General features: G+C 49.3%; 1 protein-coding gene across 1 annotated transcript in view; it reads right to left on the bottom strand.

The window, feature by feature from the left end:
- Nucleotides 1-14,151, bottom strand: part of LOC136713661 (calmodulin-binding transcription activator 1) — a 318,322-nt gene that overhangs the window by 47,330 nt on the left and 256,841 nt on the right. The window contains exon 7 of the mRNA XM_066690847.1: nucleotides 2,398-2,551. Within this exon, the coding sequence (XP_066546944.1) occupies nucleotides 2,398-2,551 (154 nt within the window). The remainder of the gene's footprint in view (nucleotides 1-2,397; nucleotides 2,552-14,151) is intronic.

The following is a 14,151-nucleotide window of genomic DNA, read 5'->3' as shown; positions in this document are numbered from 1 at the left end:
TCAGAGACGAGTTAATGAACGAGGTCGAGAAGACGACATCAATTCCCTGTTTTTTCCTCTGTCTTTGAAGAGGCCGGCTTCTGTTCAGTGCTCTCTCTCGCCCCCGCGTTCAGGAGGAAGGGGCCGGGGGATTTCCCACAGTTATAATAATCCTGCTCTTCCTTTACTGACGACTCCATACCTCCGTTCTCTCTTCATCTCTCTCTCTCTCTCACAACATTCTCTCCCCCCTTCTATCGCTCTCCCTCTCCACCGCTCTCCACCAAGGCCGAGTTGGACCCTTCACACGATCTCCACATTGGAGGAGATCAGGGTGTAGCTGGGGGCAGGGGCCATTGGGGGGATGGGGGCATTTGAAACACAATACCAAGCACAAAACAGAGCCCACACTACAGTACAGTATCTGACAGCACGGCACCCAGGGTTTCAGGAGGAAACGGGACAGGACACTGCGGTTGGGGTTACTTGTTTCAATATGGCAACAATGTGTCCTGGGATCGTCACACTTTATTTCTTCTCTGTTTTGGAAACAGTAACACAAGGCCAATATAGCACTCCAGCACCAGCACTTCAGGTGGATAAGTCTTAGTTACCGAGTCTAGACTGTTCCCTGCCTGTATCAGCTGAGCACATCTCCCTGAGAGACTGATTATATCGGCACGCAGCAGAGAAATATGAAATCTCGGGCTTCACACACTCTGTATCGCCTTCCCTCATATATAATAGAGACGCGCTTGTATTGATATATGCAATGGCCCCGTATTAAATATAGGTCACGAAAGACAATATGTAGAGTCCGGGAAGCCGATATATAATTCTAGCATGAATAATAAATGGCTGATATAGTGCGCAGTGGGGCCCCGATCCTTCTCCCCTCCTGTGATTGAGGGCCGGGCCACCGGGCCTGCGGTGGGGCTGTTCTGCCGGTAGGTGGCAGTGTTGCAACGCTGTGGCTGCCAGAGCCCAGGCAGGCCGGTCGATGAGATGGAAAGCACTGAGCCGGCCGTACACAACCCGATCTGTGGCCCAGCGGGGGCGCCTCCTGGCACCGGGACGTCTCTGATCCTTTCGTTTTTAACACAGAACAGCACCAAGTTGAGGGGAAAAGCCACGGACTGCCAGGTAGCCGAAACACTGGTCGATGTCTCTCCCCGATCCAGTCCAGTCCACCCCCCCAGCCCAATGCAATGCCAATCCTTATAGATCACCCCCCACTCCAGATCACCTCGACTGGCAGACACACCCTGGCCACACTCGGTCGCCCATCACCCCAGACACAGCAAAGCACCCGGCTCTCAGCCACTGCCAAATACGGCCAGGTTTCACCTATCCACCCATCTATCAATCTATCTATCTATCTATCTATCTATCAGTTAATCTATCAATCAATCAATCAATTAATCTATCAACCTGTCAATCTCTCAATCAACCTCTCAAATCTATCAGTCTATCAATCTATCTGTCAATCAATCTGTCAATCTATTAATCTTCCTATCTATAAATCTTTCAATATATCAATCAGCCTAGCAATCTATCAGTTTATCAATCAATCTCTCAATCTGTCAATCTATCTTAAATCGGTCAATCTATCTATCAATATATCAGTCTATCAGTCTCAGTCAATCTACCAATCTATCAATCTATATATCTAACAATCTATCTAGCAATCAATCTATCAGTATATGTATCTATCTACCTTCTATGCGTTAAAACCTGTCTATATGTCTACCTTTAATCAAAAAGAAGATTAATTTATAGACCAACTGTAGGTAAAGTAATCTCCTTGATCCACAGGCAGTGTAAATGATATACATGGCTCTGTGGGAGTCGGGACAGAGTTTTTAATTCTGACAGAACAGAAACCTCTAAACCGAATCCTCACTCTATCGGCGCAGAACTTCATATCTCAGGACCAAAGCGAAGCAGGCGACAGGATTGTGGTCCAGCTCTCTTCACCCTCAACAAACAGCGCACGGAGCGCACAACACAGAGCCGGCCGTGCCTCCTCCGCGGAGCAGGGCTGCACAGACAGATAATCTCGGTGTCGGGGGCGAGGCGCCGGGGTCACAAACGGCGGATTTGGGAAGAGATTATGCATCGATCGCCCCGTGTTATGAGTTGTCAAGTGCAGTCAAGTGATAATTACCATTTTAATTAGAAAAACTAAAACAATTGACTTCTGATTAGAAGCAACAAACAAGGCATGCAGACACGGGTAAACACAGGTGTGTGTGTGTGTGTGTGTGTGTGTGTGTGTGTGTGTGCGTGTGTGTGTGGTGTGTCTGTGTCTGTGTGTGTCCAGTTTAAAACTCGAACAAAACAAGTGCCGATTTCCGTGCAGCTTTACTCGTCTCATCGGCCAATCAGACGGCTCGCCTCGGGGGGCGGCACACTCACACATGGGCTTCAGCTGGCCAATCAGCTCCTCCTTGGTCCACTTGGCCCATTCCTTCTTGTCGGTGTTGATGGAGCACAGGATGGGCCCGCATGGCTTCCCACAGTCCTCGATGGCAGGCACGTTCAGGTAGTGTACCAGCACAATGTCCGGGTTCTGCAACAGAGAGGGAGAGGCTGAGAGAGGGTCTAACGGGGGGGTGTGGGGGGGGCAGAGCGTGATGACATCATGTACTGGTGAGGTTTGGGGGGTTCTGGAATAGAAAGAGAGGAAAGGCGGCAGATGGAGAGAGAGAGAGAGAGAGAGAGAGCAGGTGCTACAGAATCACACACCAGTGTAGCATTAAAAACACAGGGTTAAAGACAGAAGCCAGGGAGTGAGGGAAGGTATGCTGGCAAGAGTGATTGAGACAGAGAGAGAGAGAGGGGGAAGGTGAAGGAGGGAGGCAAAGAGAGGGCCGCCGCTGGACATTTTGGGGATTCTGCAATACGAGTCAGAAAGAGAGGGAGAGCGAGAGACAGAGAGAAATGCCATTCCACACAAAACAGAGGAAAGACCGACAAGAACACGGACTTCTATTGATCAAACCCGACTCTTTCATTCTGAGGAGGAGGTCGATATGCGTGATTTCCCTTCACGCGTGTATAAACAAATACCGACAGCGTGTACAAGCACATGTGTGTCGATGCTCGGTGGAGCTGGCGCCCTCGATTAAGTTGAACACATTTGTGAACTAAAACGCTGCAATCTTTTAGGCAGCCAGAATTACCTCCATAAATTACCTAAATTGACAACTTATGAATAATAGGCAGCGTTTAAAAGCGCGTTGGGGCTCGTGTGAAGAACATCGACGCGAACAGCTTTGATTACAGGCCCGGTGTAAACAGCCACCTGAGGAAAAACACTGCCACAATGCTTTGCTTTTTTCTTACAATTCAATTCTGACGAGTTCGCTCGCATAGACATGCCTCCCTGTAAAATGAGCTGCGAAATGAAGGACTGTTGCACAATGCCAAGCACAAAAAGGAGCACCTCCAAGCACAGAGGTGTTTGAGGCAACTGGACTGGGGGAGACAAGTACGGGGGGTTTTCCAGAGGTGAAGCTATGAAAATGGAGTGGAGTAAATGTCTCCCAAACACACACACTAGGGGCGGCCATCTTTGTGTGGCCATCCCACTCTGACATCATTCGCACTTCCCACACAGACAAGAGCAAATAAACAAAAAATTCACACACATACACGCACATGCACACACATGCCGGCGTCTCCATCCTACAACAACACACTCGATACCCTCCCTTCCTTGCTACACCCCCCGCACTCCCACACACCCCTCCCTCGGTGCTGCCGGCGGCTGCGGTGCTGGTGGCTGCGGTGGCGTCGGCCCCCTTGATAAAGAAAAATGCAGCAGTAACATCTGTTTGACTCTTGTTTGCAGCTTCATCAATGCTAAGTGGTCAATAAATCAGCCTGGCGCGGCGCAGCGCTGGCTCCCGGCTCCCGCCATCAATCTCGCCCGGCACGCCCGTGAAAAATGACTCCGGCCTCCCGGAGAGCACGTGCCGGCGCCGCGGAGGAGGGGGGAGAGGAGAAAGGGGTTGGTGGCGCCCCCCCACCCCCCATCAAGACAGCGTAGGCCTCTAACCCCCGTTCCCTGGTCTCTTGTCCTTAACGAGATGAATTGACTACGCTGACCGCTGTAATCAATTAAGCATCAGCCTGGAAGTGGTGATGGAGTGGGGGTGCATCAGAGCTGCCCTCTCACCCCCCCACAGCCCCTACACACTCTCTCCCCATTCGGTCGGACCCCCGCTAAGCGTCAGACCCCTGAGAGCATCTCCCGACTCCATCGCTAATGACCCCCTTGACCCTAGAGTGACCTTTAACCTGAACCTCAGGGTGCGACTGTGAGGGAAAAAAAATACATTTTGCCAAATGAACACCCGGGGCAAAGCTGGCTCCATTTTTGTTTGTTTGTTCTTCATTCTGATGCTGCTGCTCGCGCCAGGTCTAAACTGACTCCAGTGTATACAAAGACTGTGGGATTAATATTTCAACGTGTTTGTACTGTACCTATTTTTTCTAAGACTGCATTGTAGTCTAAAACTCGTCTCGGAGTCCAAAACATTAAGATTTTCCTCTGTTGATTTCTTTAACATGATGATGATGATGATTATTATGATTAGTGCACAGCTTTACTGTGGTTTACCATGTCTTCCCTGGACTTCACTGCACTCTACCATGAATAAACCACAGACTACCATAGTAAACATGCCTTAAAATACATACATTTAGATTGTTCATGGTATTTCCAGGGTGCAGTGCATTAGGGCACAGCGTAGGCATGTTGGGCCTACAGGCAGCCACTGTCTTACAATGGTAAAACCTCAGTAAAACCTCTGTTCAAATTGCCCTGTGGTAAATGTATCAGGGTAAACTTGCAAAAGGATGTGTTTGCATGTATTGCGTGTGTGTGTGTGTGTGTGAGAGAGAGGGTGGTAATAAAACGTCCCCAGATGGCGTCTCCAGCTGTGCTCCTCACTGGACACTGTCCTCACCCCACTACCGTCAATCCTTCAGTGAATCAGCACACGCACTGATACGCAAACCCCCAGCACACTGAGACCCCGCCAGCCAGCTTGTCCATCAGACAACACAACTGTCCGGCCACACAGTGCACAGTGTGAAGGAGAGTTCATCCCAGCGGGACCACAACTCTGACCCAAACGGATCTCGTGTGAGGAGGAGTCATGCGTGATACAACCTACAACACACTATCACTCCACTGCGTAACAACGTCAACGCAACTGCCCCCGTCAGAGATCTCTTCCCTTTGCGCCTGGTGGACCCACACCCACTCAGGTACTGATCCACTGATCTCGGCCCGCCATGGCCAGACGAATCAGTCAACTTAAACGCACCCCGCTTTGTACCCCATCTTCCTACACTGGACAGCTGCCAGTGCCACGCACACACACACACACGCACACACACACAGCCTCCGTTCCCACGCTTAAAAACTTTTGTATCTGTTGCTTCTGAGCCGACGATACCTTCTAAAAATACTCCTGCGAATGACATCTTCTGACGCTCGGGTGTAAATTCAGTTAAAGAGGAGCATTGCCAGCATCTTCTCCTGCAAAGGGGTTAATGAGAAGAAATCCATCCGCATCACAACGCACACCCACACGCTCCCAGCATCCCTGCCACAGCGAGCGCACCCTTTGTGTGCCGTGCCCGGAGAACAGCTGCCTAGAGAACATCTTCAGGGATCGAGGGAGTCTAAAGTGAGTCCATTTAGTCTGTGCTCATATTTTTGGTATTAATGTGGAATTGTATGTTCTGGTGGACCAAGACGAAGTTCCTGTGCCGATGACAGGGGCATCAATGACTGCAGTGAGAGTCTGGACTGAAACCTCCGACACTTTCCGACGCCGGGGCAAGAACCGTCTCTCCATTGGACTGAGACTTACTGTGTGAGTGTGTGTGTGTGTGTCAGGCAGGCGCCGAGTGCAGTGTGTCAGTGTCCGTGTGGGAGCGTGTCTGAGCCGCAGGGTGACTGCAGAGCTGGCTCTGGTCCCCGGGCTGTCTTTAATCGCGGTGCAGGGCTCCGGCACAGTGATGGATGGCACAGTGTGCCCGTCATTAAACACCCTCCTGCCCCCTGGCACCCGGGCCCGACTCTTAAATGCACTGAGACCTTCTCTGTCCCCCACTATTGTTGTTAATTTCAAGGTCAATTGCTTCAGGAGTGCTGCAAGTTTACCATGCTTGGCACGCACATACCACACACACACTAGGGGCACGGGCACACAGTTTCCCCCATGGTGAGCAAGGCTGACCTTCAATGATGAAAGTGAGCTTTGGCATGTGTGTGTGTGGGTTCTGCCTCTCGGTGCCCAGAGTGTGTGAGAGGCGCAGTGAATCTCTCCTGGCGAGGCGGGCAGCTCCGGGACTGTGGGCCGAGCGGGGGCTGCTTCTCAGACTGGGCTGTGGAAGCCAGCGGTCTAGGAACTGGGGTGTGTAATTTAAAATCACATTTTCAGAGACTCCGCTGAGAGGCAACGGAGGGGCGGGCGTGCGTGTGCGTGTGTGTGTAGAGGACACTGCCCCCTACAATGTCTACATACACCCCAGATGGAGACAATGTCTTCTGCCGTTTCATTCCCTCTCTCCACCTGAAGTCCAGATGACTGGTAGCTTGTTCCTGAGATCAGGGCTGCATTCAACACTTGAAAATGTTGTGTGTGTGTGTGGGGTTCACATGTGACCAACAAGCATCTTGGGGGGAAGAAAAGAAAAGAAGAGAAACATGTTTCATAGATCATGTAACTAATAGAAAAATAAATAAATAAATAAATAAATAAATATTTATATATATTCTGCTTCAGTTTAAAGGGAGAATTGCACACCAGGTTTACTTTGTGTCCCATGCTGGGGTACAGGAGCCACTGACTTAAACTCCCCCAATGCCCGAACCAGGGAGTTGGCACATGCAGTGCATCTATGCCAATAGTAGTCTGTGACACGCTGTATATGGACTGTGCGGTGTGTGTTTGGGGGGGGAAGCTGCCTACTCTGTAGCAAAGTAAATGAAATGGGCAGCATGCCGACAGACGGGAGCCTGCACGTCTCTATGTGGGTCACGGTGAGAGCCGTGCCGATGACTTTGTACAAGTGCATGCAATGTGCCATAGACAGCAGCTCCTTCTTCAGATGTTAAGCTGAGCAACTCACACCCCCCGCGTGATTCTGACACTGAACGCATCACTGTAGTCTTTTACCACGTGGACCCGTGCCGTTGAGCATGGTTTGCTTTTTGCCCAGCTGCTTGCCACTCCTGTAACGGGCACAGATGCACAGAGAGCGGTGACTCTGGCAAAGCCCCACATCAGTGCCGGCACACAAGCTATTTATATTCACAAAATGTACAGAAATTAATACAGAGGTTCGTCATCTGCTTGAAGTCTAACCACCAAGTTGAGCTGATTAGCAGAACTTTAAAGAAGCAGCTAAAGTTGTTCTGCACACAAAACGACGCACTCCTCTATAAGACGAGACAACTGACGCCTTGAGCTGTCTTTGTTCTTTTCATTTCTTAATTGGTATATTAAGAAACAAATAATCAACAAAAACTAAATAAGCACAGGCCTATCATACATAATGTTTAGCTGCTCAGTGTGTGTTTTAGTGTAGCAGTAGTCTAGTGCTTGTGGCTGTTTTGTGTGCAAATACGCGTTTGTCTAAATCGATGCCTTGATACATAAAAAGCGTGGCTTATTCTCGTACATATGTTTAATGGCTTATTATATATATTTGAGTGTAGTGTACAGCCCACATCATAGTGAGTCTAATAATGCGCTCCTCTCGAATCCGAGGGTAGATGTTCAATGTTGCAAGTGCTCAGCAATAACATTAATGTATTTAAGAAAACAGGAGGCTGTCACTTTTGTGTTTTTCATTGTTGCACAACTTTGTAGCAACGGAATGTGTGTGTTAGCTGGGGAGCTCTTTTAATCCCAGGTTTCCCAGATCCAGGGATTAAAAAAACAACATCCCCGAGATCCCGGGATTGAAAACAGCATCCGGGATGGGATTCCCCAGAGATGGGTTCACATTCCAAAGCCGAACCCTTTCTTGTATATTTAAGGTGTGTATTTTAAATATATTTTAGTCTGTAATTAATACCTTTTTGAATGATTTAAAATATACGGTGGGTTCATTTCGACACTATGTTTTCAACATACAAAAGAAATGCATGGATTACACACAGACACACACACAGACACACACAAAGAGACGTACAGAGAAACAGAGACAGACAAACACAGGGACACACACACACACAGGGACACTCATAAATACATCTAAAACATATTACAGAATGTGCTACACAGTCCATTAGTCGTCCCTTAGCCTCTCTCCATGCGGCGGGCGGTCTGTAATGTATGAGGGACGGGTGGCTCCCCCATCACGGCCGCCCCGGCGCTCGTGGCACGATCTTAATGCCCGTTGTCACTGGAGGTGACGCTGCATCGATGGCCGAGGCGCTCAAAGCCATCCGTCACCGAGGTCCTTCTGACTCAGCGTGGATTAATAACGCAGCCCTCAATCGCCCTCGAACACAGAGGGATGTGTGTGTGTGTTGGGGGGGTGAGGGTCTGCTGTTTGACACACCGTGGCTGCATCACAACAATGCACAGCTGCCAGACAGGGAGATACACGCTTGGCTGACTTTGGGCCCAGCTGACCAGTGGTGCTGCCCGGCCGATCGCCAGGTGACAGGTCACTCTGGCAGTGCGGCACGGGAGGAGTTTGGTTGTATTCGGGTTCTGGTAAATCCAGAGAAATATTGCAAAAACGTGTAACCACGATGACTCCCTGTCCTCTGGGCCCAGTCAGGCACATTTCACACTCACAGGTCCATCTCTGGGACTTCAGGACACACCGAACGCAGTAGTGTAATTACGCAGACACAGTATATTTTGAGCCTTTTCGTTTTAGTTTACTGTCATTCTGTGTATTTTTTTATTGGTGAATATTTGTTATTTGCAGCGTAGTATACACATGTCAATTTATAACGTTTTGATGGCGTCCCCTGGAGTTGCTACGAATTTGTGTTGCCCCGATGCCTTATTGTTCTGTGCTCACTATGTGGCAGCAATGTCTCGTAGGGGTACCAGAGGCCTGTACGGGTTGAGTCACTCGAGGTCCCAAGACATGGCTCAGTGGTTAAAAGGCAACCAGGCCTTGATCTCCTACACACCCCTACAGACGCACAGAAACACACCGCCTGCAGCTCGGAACAGCTCTGCCGATTCACATGGACCGAATGGTGACACAGAAATAAATGAATTAGAAAACACCATCCTAGATTTTCTTCAAAAACCTACTTATTATTTATAGATAATCCTACAGGGTTTTGGAACAGGCGTACACCGTTAAAATGGAAAATCAGGGCCCTGGTCTGTCCCTCCCCACCCCCAACCACGTCTCCCACCAATTCCCAGTTCTTACACGCACACACACACACACACACACACACATGCAAGCGCACACACACACACACACACGCACACACACTCAAGCAACACAAGCACACGCACACACACACACACACACATACACACACACACGCACGCACGCACGCACACACACACACACACACACGCACACACACACACACACACACACACACACACACTCAAGCAACACAAGCACACGCACACACACACACACACACACACACACAGCAGGCCGTTTGGGCAGTCGTCCCCGCGGACTCCGCCTATCTGTACTATTTGCAAAACAAACAGGTACATTAACACTGAAGAAGAGGAGTTGGGCTGTTGCCTAGCGACCGCTGGTGTATTACTCTAATCTTCACCTCTAACAGAAAACTCCACATGAAGAATGGGAGGGAGGGAGGGAGGGAGAGAGAGAGGGAGAGAGAAGGAGTGGGAGGGGGAGGGGGTGGAGGAGAGAGAGTATTTCACTGGGCACACGTGTTTTGCTTTCAAAACATTGCCGCTCCTGCCAGGGCTGAGAGTGCCCTCCCTCCGGTGCACAGAGGGGGCAGTGTTGTCTGCCGGCGAGCAACAGGAGAGAGAGAGGGAGAGGCAGAGGGACTGGAGGAGAGAGAGAGGGAGAGGCAGAGGGACTGGAGGAGAGAGAGGGAGAGGCAGAGGGACTGGATAAGAGAGAGAGGGAGAGGCAGAGGGACTGGATAAGAGAGAGAGGGAGAGGCAGAGGGACTGGGGGAGAGAGCAGAGGGACTGGAGGAGAGAGAGAGGGAGAGGCAGAGGGACTGGAGGAGAGAGAGGGAGAGGCAGAGGGACTGGATAAGAGAGAGAGGGAGAGGCAGAGGGACTGGGGGAGAGAGGGAGGCAGAAGGACTGGGGGAGAGAGAGGGAGGCAGAGGGACTGGGAGAGGGAGGGAGAGGGAGAGGGAGAGGGGGAGAGAGAGAGAGAGAGAGAGAGGGAAGGAGTGATCGGGTCTGGGATGGGGGGGAAATTATACAATGGCTGTTGATTTCCACAAAGACAGATTGAAAGAAGCGAGAGAGCATTCAGACAACAAGCGGAAACCTGGGTTTGCTTTTGAGTGCTTGCCCCCCACCTGTGTGAGCGGATCGGAGCATGTGGGAGGCGTGTGGCGGCCGCACACGCAGCGCCGGGGACACACTATCTGCGGCGCCCAGCTACCGAGCTGCCATTGAAAATCTTTAGAAAACAAATTGTGGGGCGCGACAGAGACAGAGCGTCCCGGGCCCTCGGTGGCGTAATAGGAAATTAATTGAGACCATCAATATGGCATTAATCATTAAAGCCCAGGTGCTGAGGTGGCACTTTTGCAGGAGTGTGCCTGTCGGTACCGCCGCGCATTAAAAGTTTGCTGTGACCTACTGGGGAGAGAGAGGCCGCTGAAGCATGGGCTGTCAGGCAGGGAGGTAATTGACTGCAGTCAGGAGCCAGGATGGCGCGCAGTGACAGGCCGGGTACGGCACGACGCAACCGGAGGCTCACGGGTATTAACAAAAAAACAAAACCGAGACAGATTGTTCAAGAAGACCGGATTCAGGTAACCGTCTCCTGCCTGTCGGTGACTGGGCTGCTGCGATGCTCTGATTTGCAACTCTCTCGTTTTACGGCGCCTGTGCACTGAGGCTTGGTTCACTTGGCATCACAGGGACTGTACTTCTTCTACCAAGGGCATTCTGTATTCATTTTTGTATGATTTAAATGCTCTTCCTTGCATATTTCTCTTGTTAAATTGGATCATCATAATAATAATAACAACAACAATAATAATAATAAACCGGTTCCAACTGCAGCAAACGGCCGAGCTGGAGATTAAGGTCACCGTTTCCTTCTGCTACAGAGAGCGCAGCTACGATCAGGAAAACATATTTGATAATAATCAGTAGCTTTAATTTGGGGAATAAAACAAAATAATAAATATGCCCTTTCTTTGGATACAAATACAGGGTTCAGGAAGGCAGCGATATAGTTGAGACACTGATCTACTATGACATTACGCAAACGGCTGGTAATTAAAGGGCTGGTAATTAATCGCACATTGGTAAACAAAAGAGTTAACTTCCTTAATATCAATTGAGGGCCACACAATTTGTACAGATTTCATGTTGTCTAATTGTTCAATGGTCTGATCACTGGTATAACATCTACATTTCATAAAAATGACTCCTGGAATAACAAGAAGTTTTAGAGCAATGTTGACAATTCTGGGCCGTAATTTAGAGCTCAATTTAGTCTGCTATATCAGGAACCTGTAGGGGGCAACTGTGAGCATCTGAAGCTAGTTGTGATTGATAACAATTTAGCCCACAGCTGGGAGCTATTGTGAACATTTTTGTTTGCAGAAATTGACCCAATAAGACTGAAATCTAAGATCATCTACAATCCACACACCAGTCCAAACGAGTCACCTGCTTGGTGATGTCCGAATAAGAAGTGTACTGGTCTCACACACACTGGCTCCCAAACGCACAGTCCTGCACAACCATATAGCCCAGCACAGCGCCAACACTGCACCAACACAGCACCAACACCGCAACAACACAGCGCCAACACCGCACCAACACAATGACAACACAGCGCCAACACCGCACCAACACAGCGACAACACAGCGCCAACACCGCACCAACACAGCGCCAACACCGCACCAACACAGTGACAACACAGCGCCAACACAATGACAACACAGCGCCAACACCGCACCAACACAGTGACAACACAATGACAACACAGCGCCAACACCGCACCAACACAGTGACAACACAGCGCCAACACCGCACCAACACAGTGACAACACAGCGCCAACACAGTGACAACACAGCAGGGCGTGGTGGTCTCCCACACGAGCGGCTAACCAAGTCACAAAAACCTCCAGGGGGATCTCTTGTGCGAATAAAAAGTTTATGAATCGTACATGCAAGACACTGAATTAAACATGGCATGCAAACCGAGGTCCAATCTGAAACATGGCCCAGATTCACCCCGGCCCCCATGTGACGCTCTCCCTGCCGCCCGGCCCGGTCGCCCCGGACCCTTGTGTCTGGAGTGGGGAGGAGGTTTAAACCGACGCAGACCTTAAACAGCAGAACACATTCTCGCTGTTGCCCGGCATTAGGCAGCCTGTCTGTCTGCGCGGTGCTGGCTGGCACAGGATTGCAGGTGAGTGGGTAACAGAGGGAAGGTGGGGGGTGGGGATCCATTTTTAATGAGTTTTTAATGAAGGACACAGAGCCTGGTGCACAGACACACATACAGACACGCACATGCATGCACGCACACACACACACTAGAGAGTGGCGTAGATTATAAGGTGAGACTGGGGTCTTTGCAAGGGACTCTGGGAAGAGCCTCGTGAGACCCTCTCTCCAGTCCACAACACAGCACCACAATGTGGCAGGGCATCCCTAACTCCCACGCTGCCTCGGGCCTGGAGGGGGCACCGCACCCCCAGCCACAACACAACCCTCAGTCTCAGTGGCAGGCGGGAGAGCGTCATTGGAAGACGCTACATCACACAGATTGTGTTTAATTGGCTCTGTATCCACTGTGTTTGAACAGCACCCATGCTTGGCTGTAGTCGCTTCATCTTGCGCCGTGCTGTACTGTGGGTATCTCCGCTGTAACTAATTGTATATTCGAATTCTGCTTGTTTTGATCGCACTGAGATAAGAGAAAGGGTGAGTTTGGGTGACCACTCCATTGCTCTGTGGTTGAATGTTTCCCACACCCCTGTGTCAACGCAGTTCGGCCTACAGGAGTCTCCGAAATGTTCCACTCGGGTGAATTAGCGCTCGTAAAACTGAGAAGATACCACTGACAAATCTGCACCAGCAATGTACAAGAATCACAAAAAAGGGATACTTCCGGATTGAATTTACTTTCAAAAAACATGGTCCAATTCTAAAACAATGGTCTACAATTTTAGAATTGCAAACCTTGAAGGTATGAGGCGGCACTTAGAAGAGGTTGACTGGAGCACACTGGATACAGAGTCAGTTGAAAATGGATGGGTATACTTTAAGAATATACTAATTGAGGCTCAGGAGAAATTTGTACCAAAACTTAGAAAATTGAGGACCAACAACCATTTGCCAAAATGGTTTAATAGAGGTATGCAAAAAATGTCAAGAGAAAGAAAATGTTGTATAGCGCAAACAAAATACGTAGAATATGTTGAGCTGCAAAGAGATCCTAAACGGATCAGGAAAGCAAAGAGGGAAATGGAAAGAAACATAGCTCTTGGAGCTAAAACCAATGCAAAGAGCTTTTTTCAATATTACAACAGCAAGCGGTCAATAAAGAAGGAGGTAAAACAGATAAAGGGCAAACATGGAAATATCTTGGAAAACGAACAAAATGTGACAAATGTTCTGAATGAGTATTTCACAGAGGTTTTTACAAAATAAAAAACAGATAACATGCCACAGGTTAACAACCAGTCCAGTCAAACCCTAAGAGATCAGGATAAATCTAATCTATATTAATGATCTGGACTCTGGGATAGTTAGCAAACTTGTCAAATTTGCAGATGATACTAAAATAGGCGACTCAGCAGATACAATCTCGGCAGCACAGGCTATTCAAAGGGACTTACATAATATTCAGGTGTGGGCCGACACCTGGCAGATGAAATTCAATGTGGACAAGTGCAAGGTAATACATGCAGGTAACAGAAATGTCCACTATAATGACACTGTGGGAGGAATAGAACTAGA

This window comes from Amia ocellicauda, chromosome 18, assembly GCF_036373705.1.
Source record: "Amia ocellicauda isolate fAmiCal2 chromosome 18, fAmiCal2.hap1, whole genome shotgun sequence".
NCBI classification, from domain to species: domain Eukaryota; kingdom Metazoa; phylum Chordata; class Actinopteri; order Amiiformes; family Amiidae; genus Amia; species Amia ocellicauda.
The sequence above is the reverse complement of the archived record's forward strand: the minus strand, read 5'-3'. Positions and strand labels throughout refer to the sequence as shown.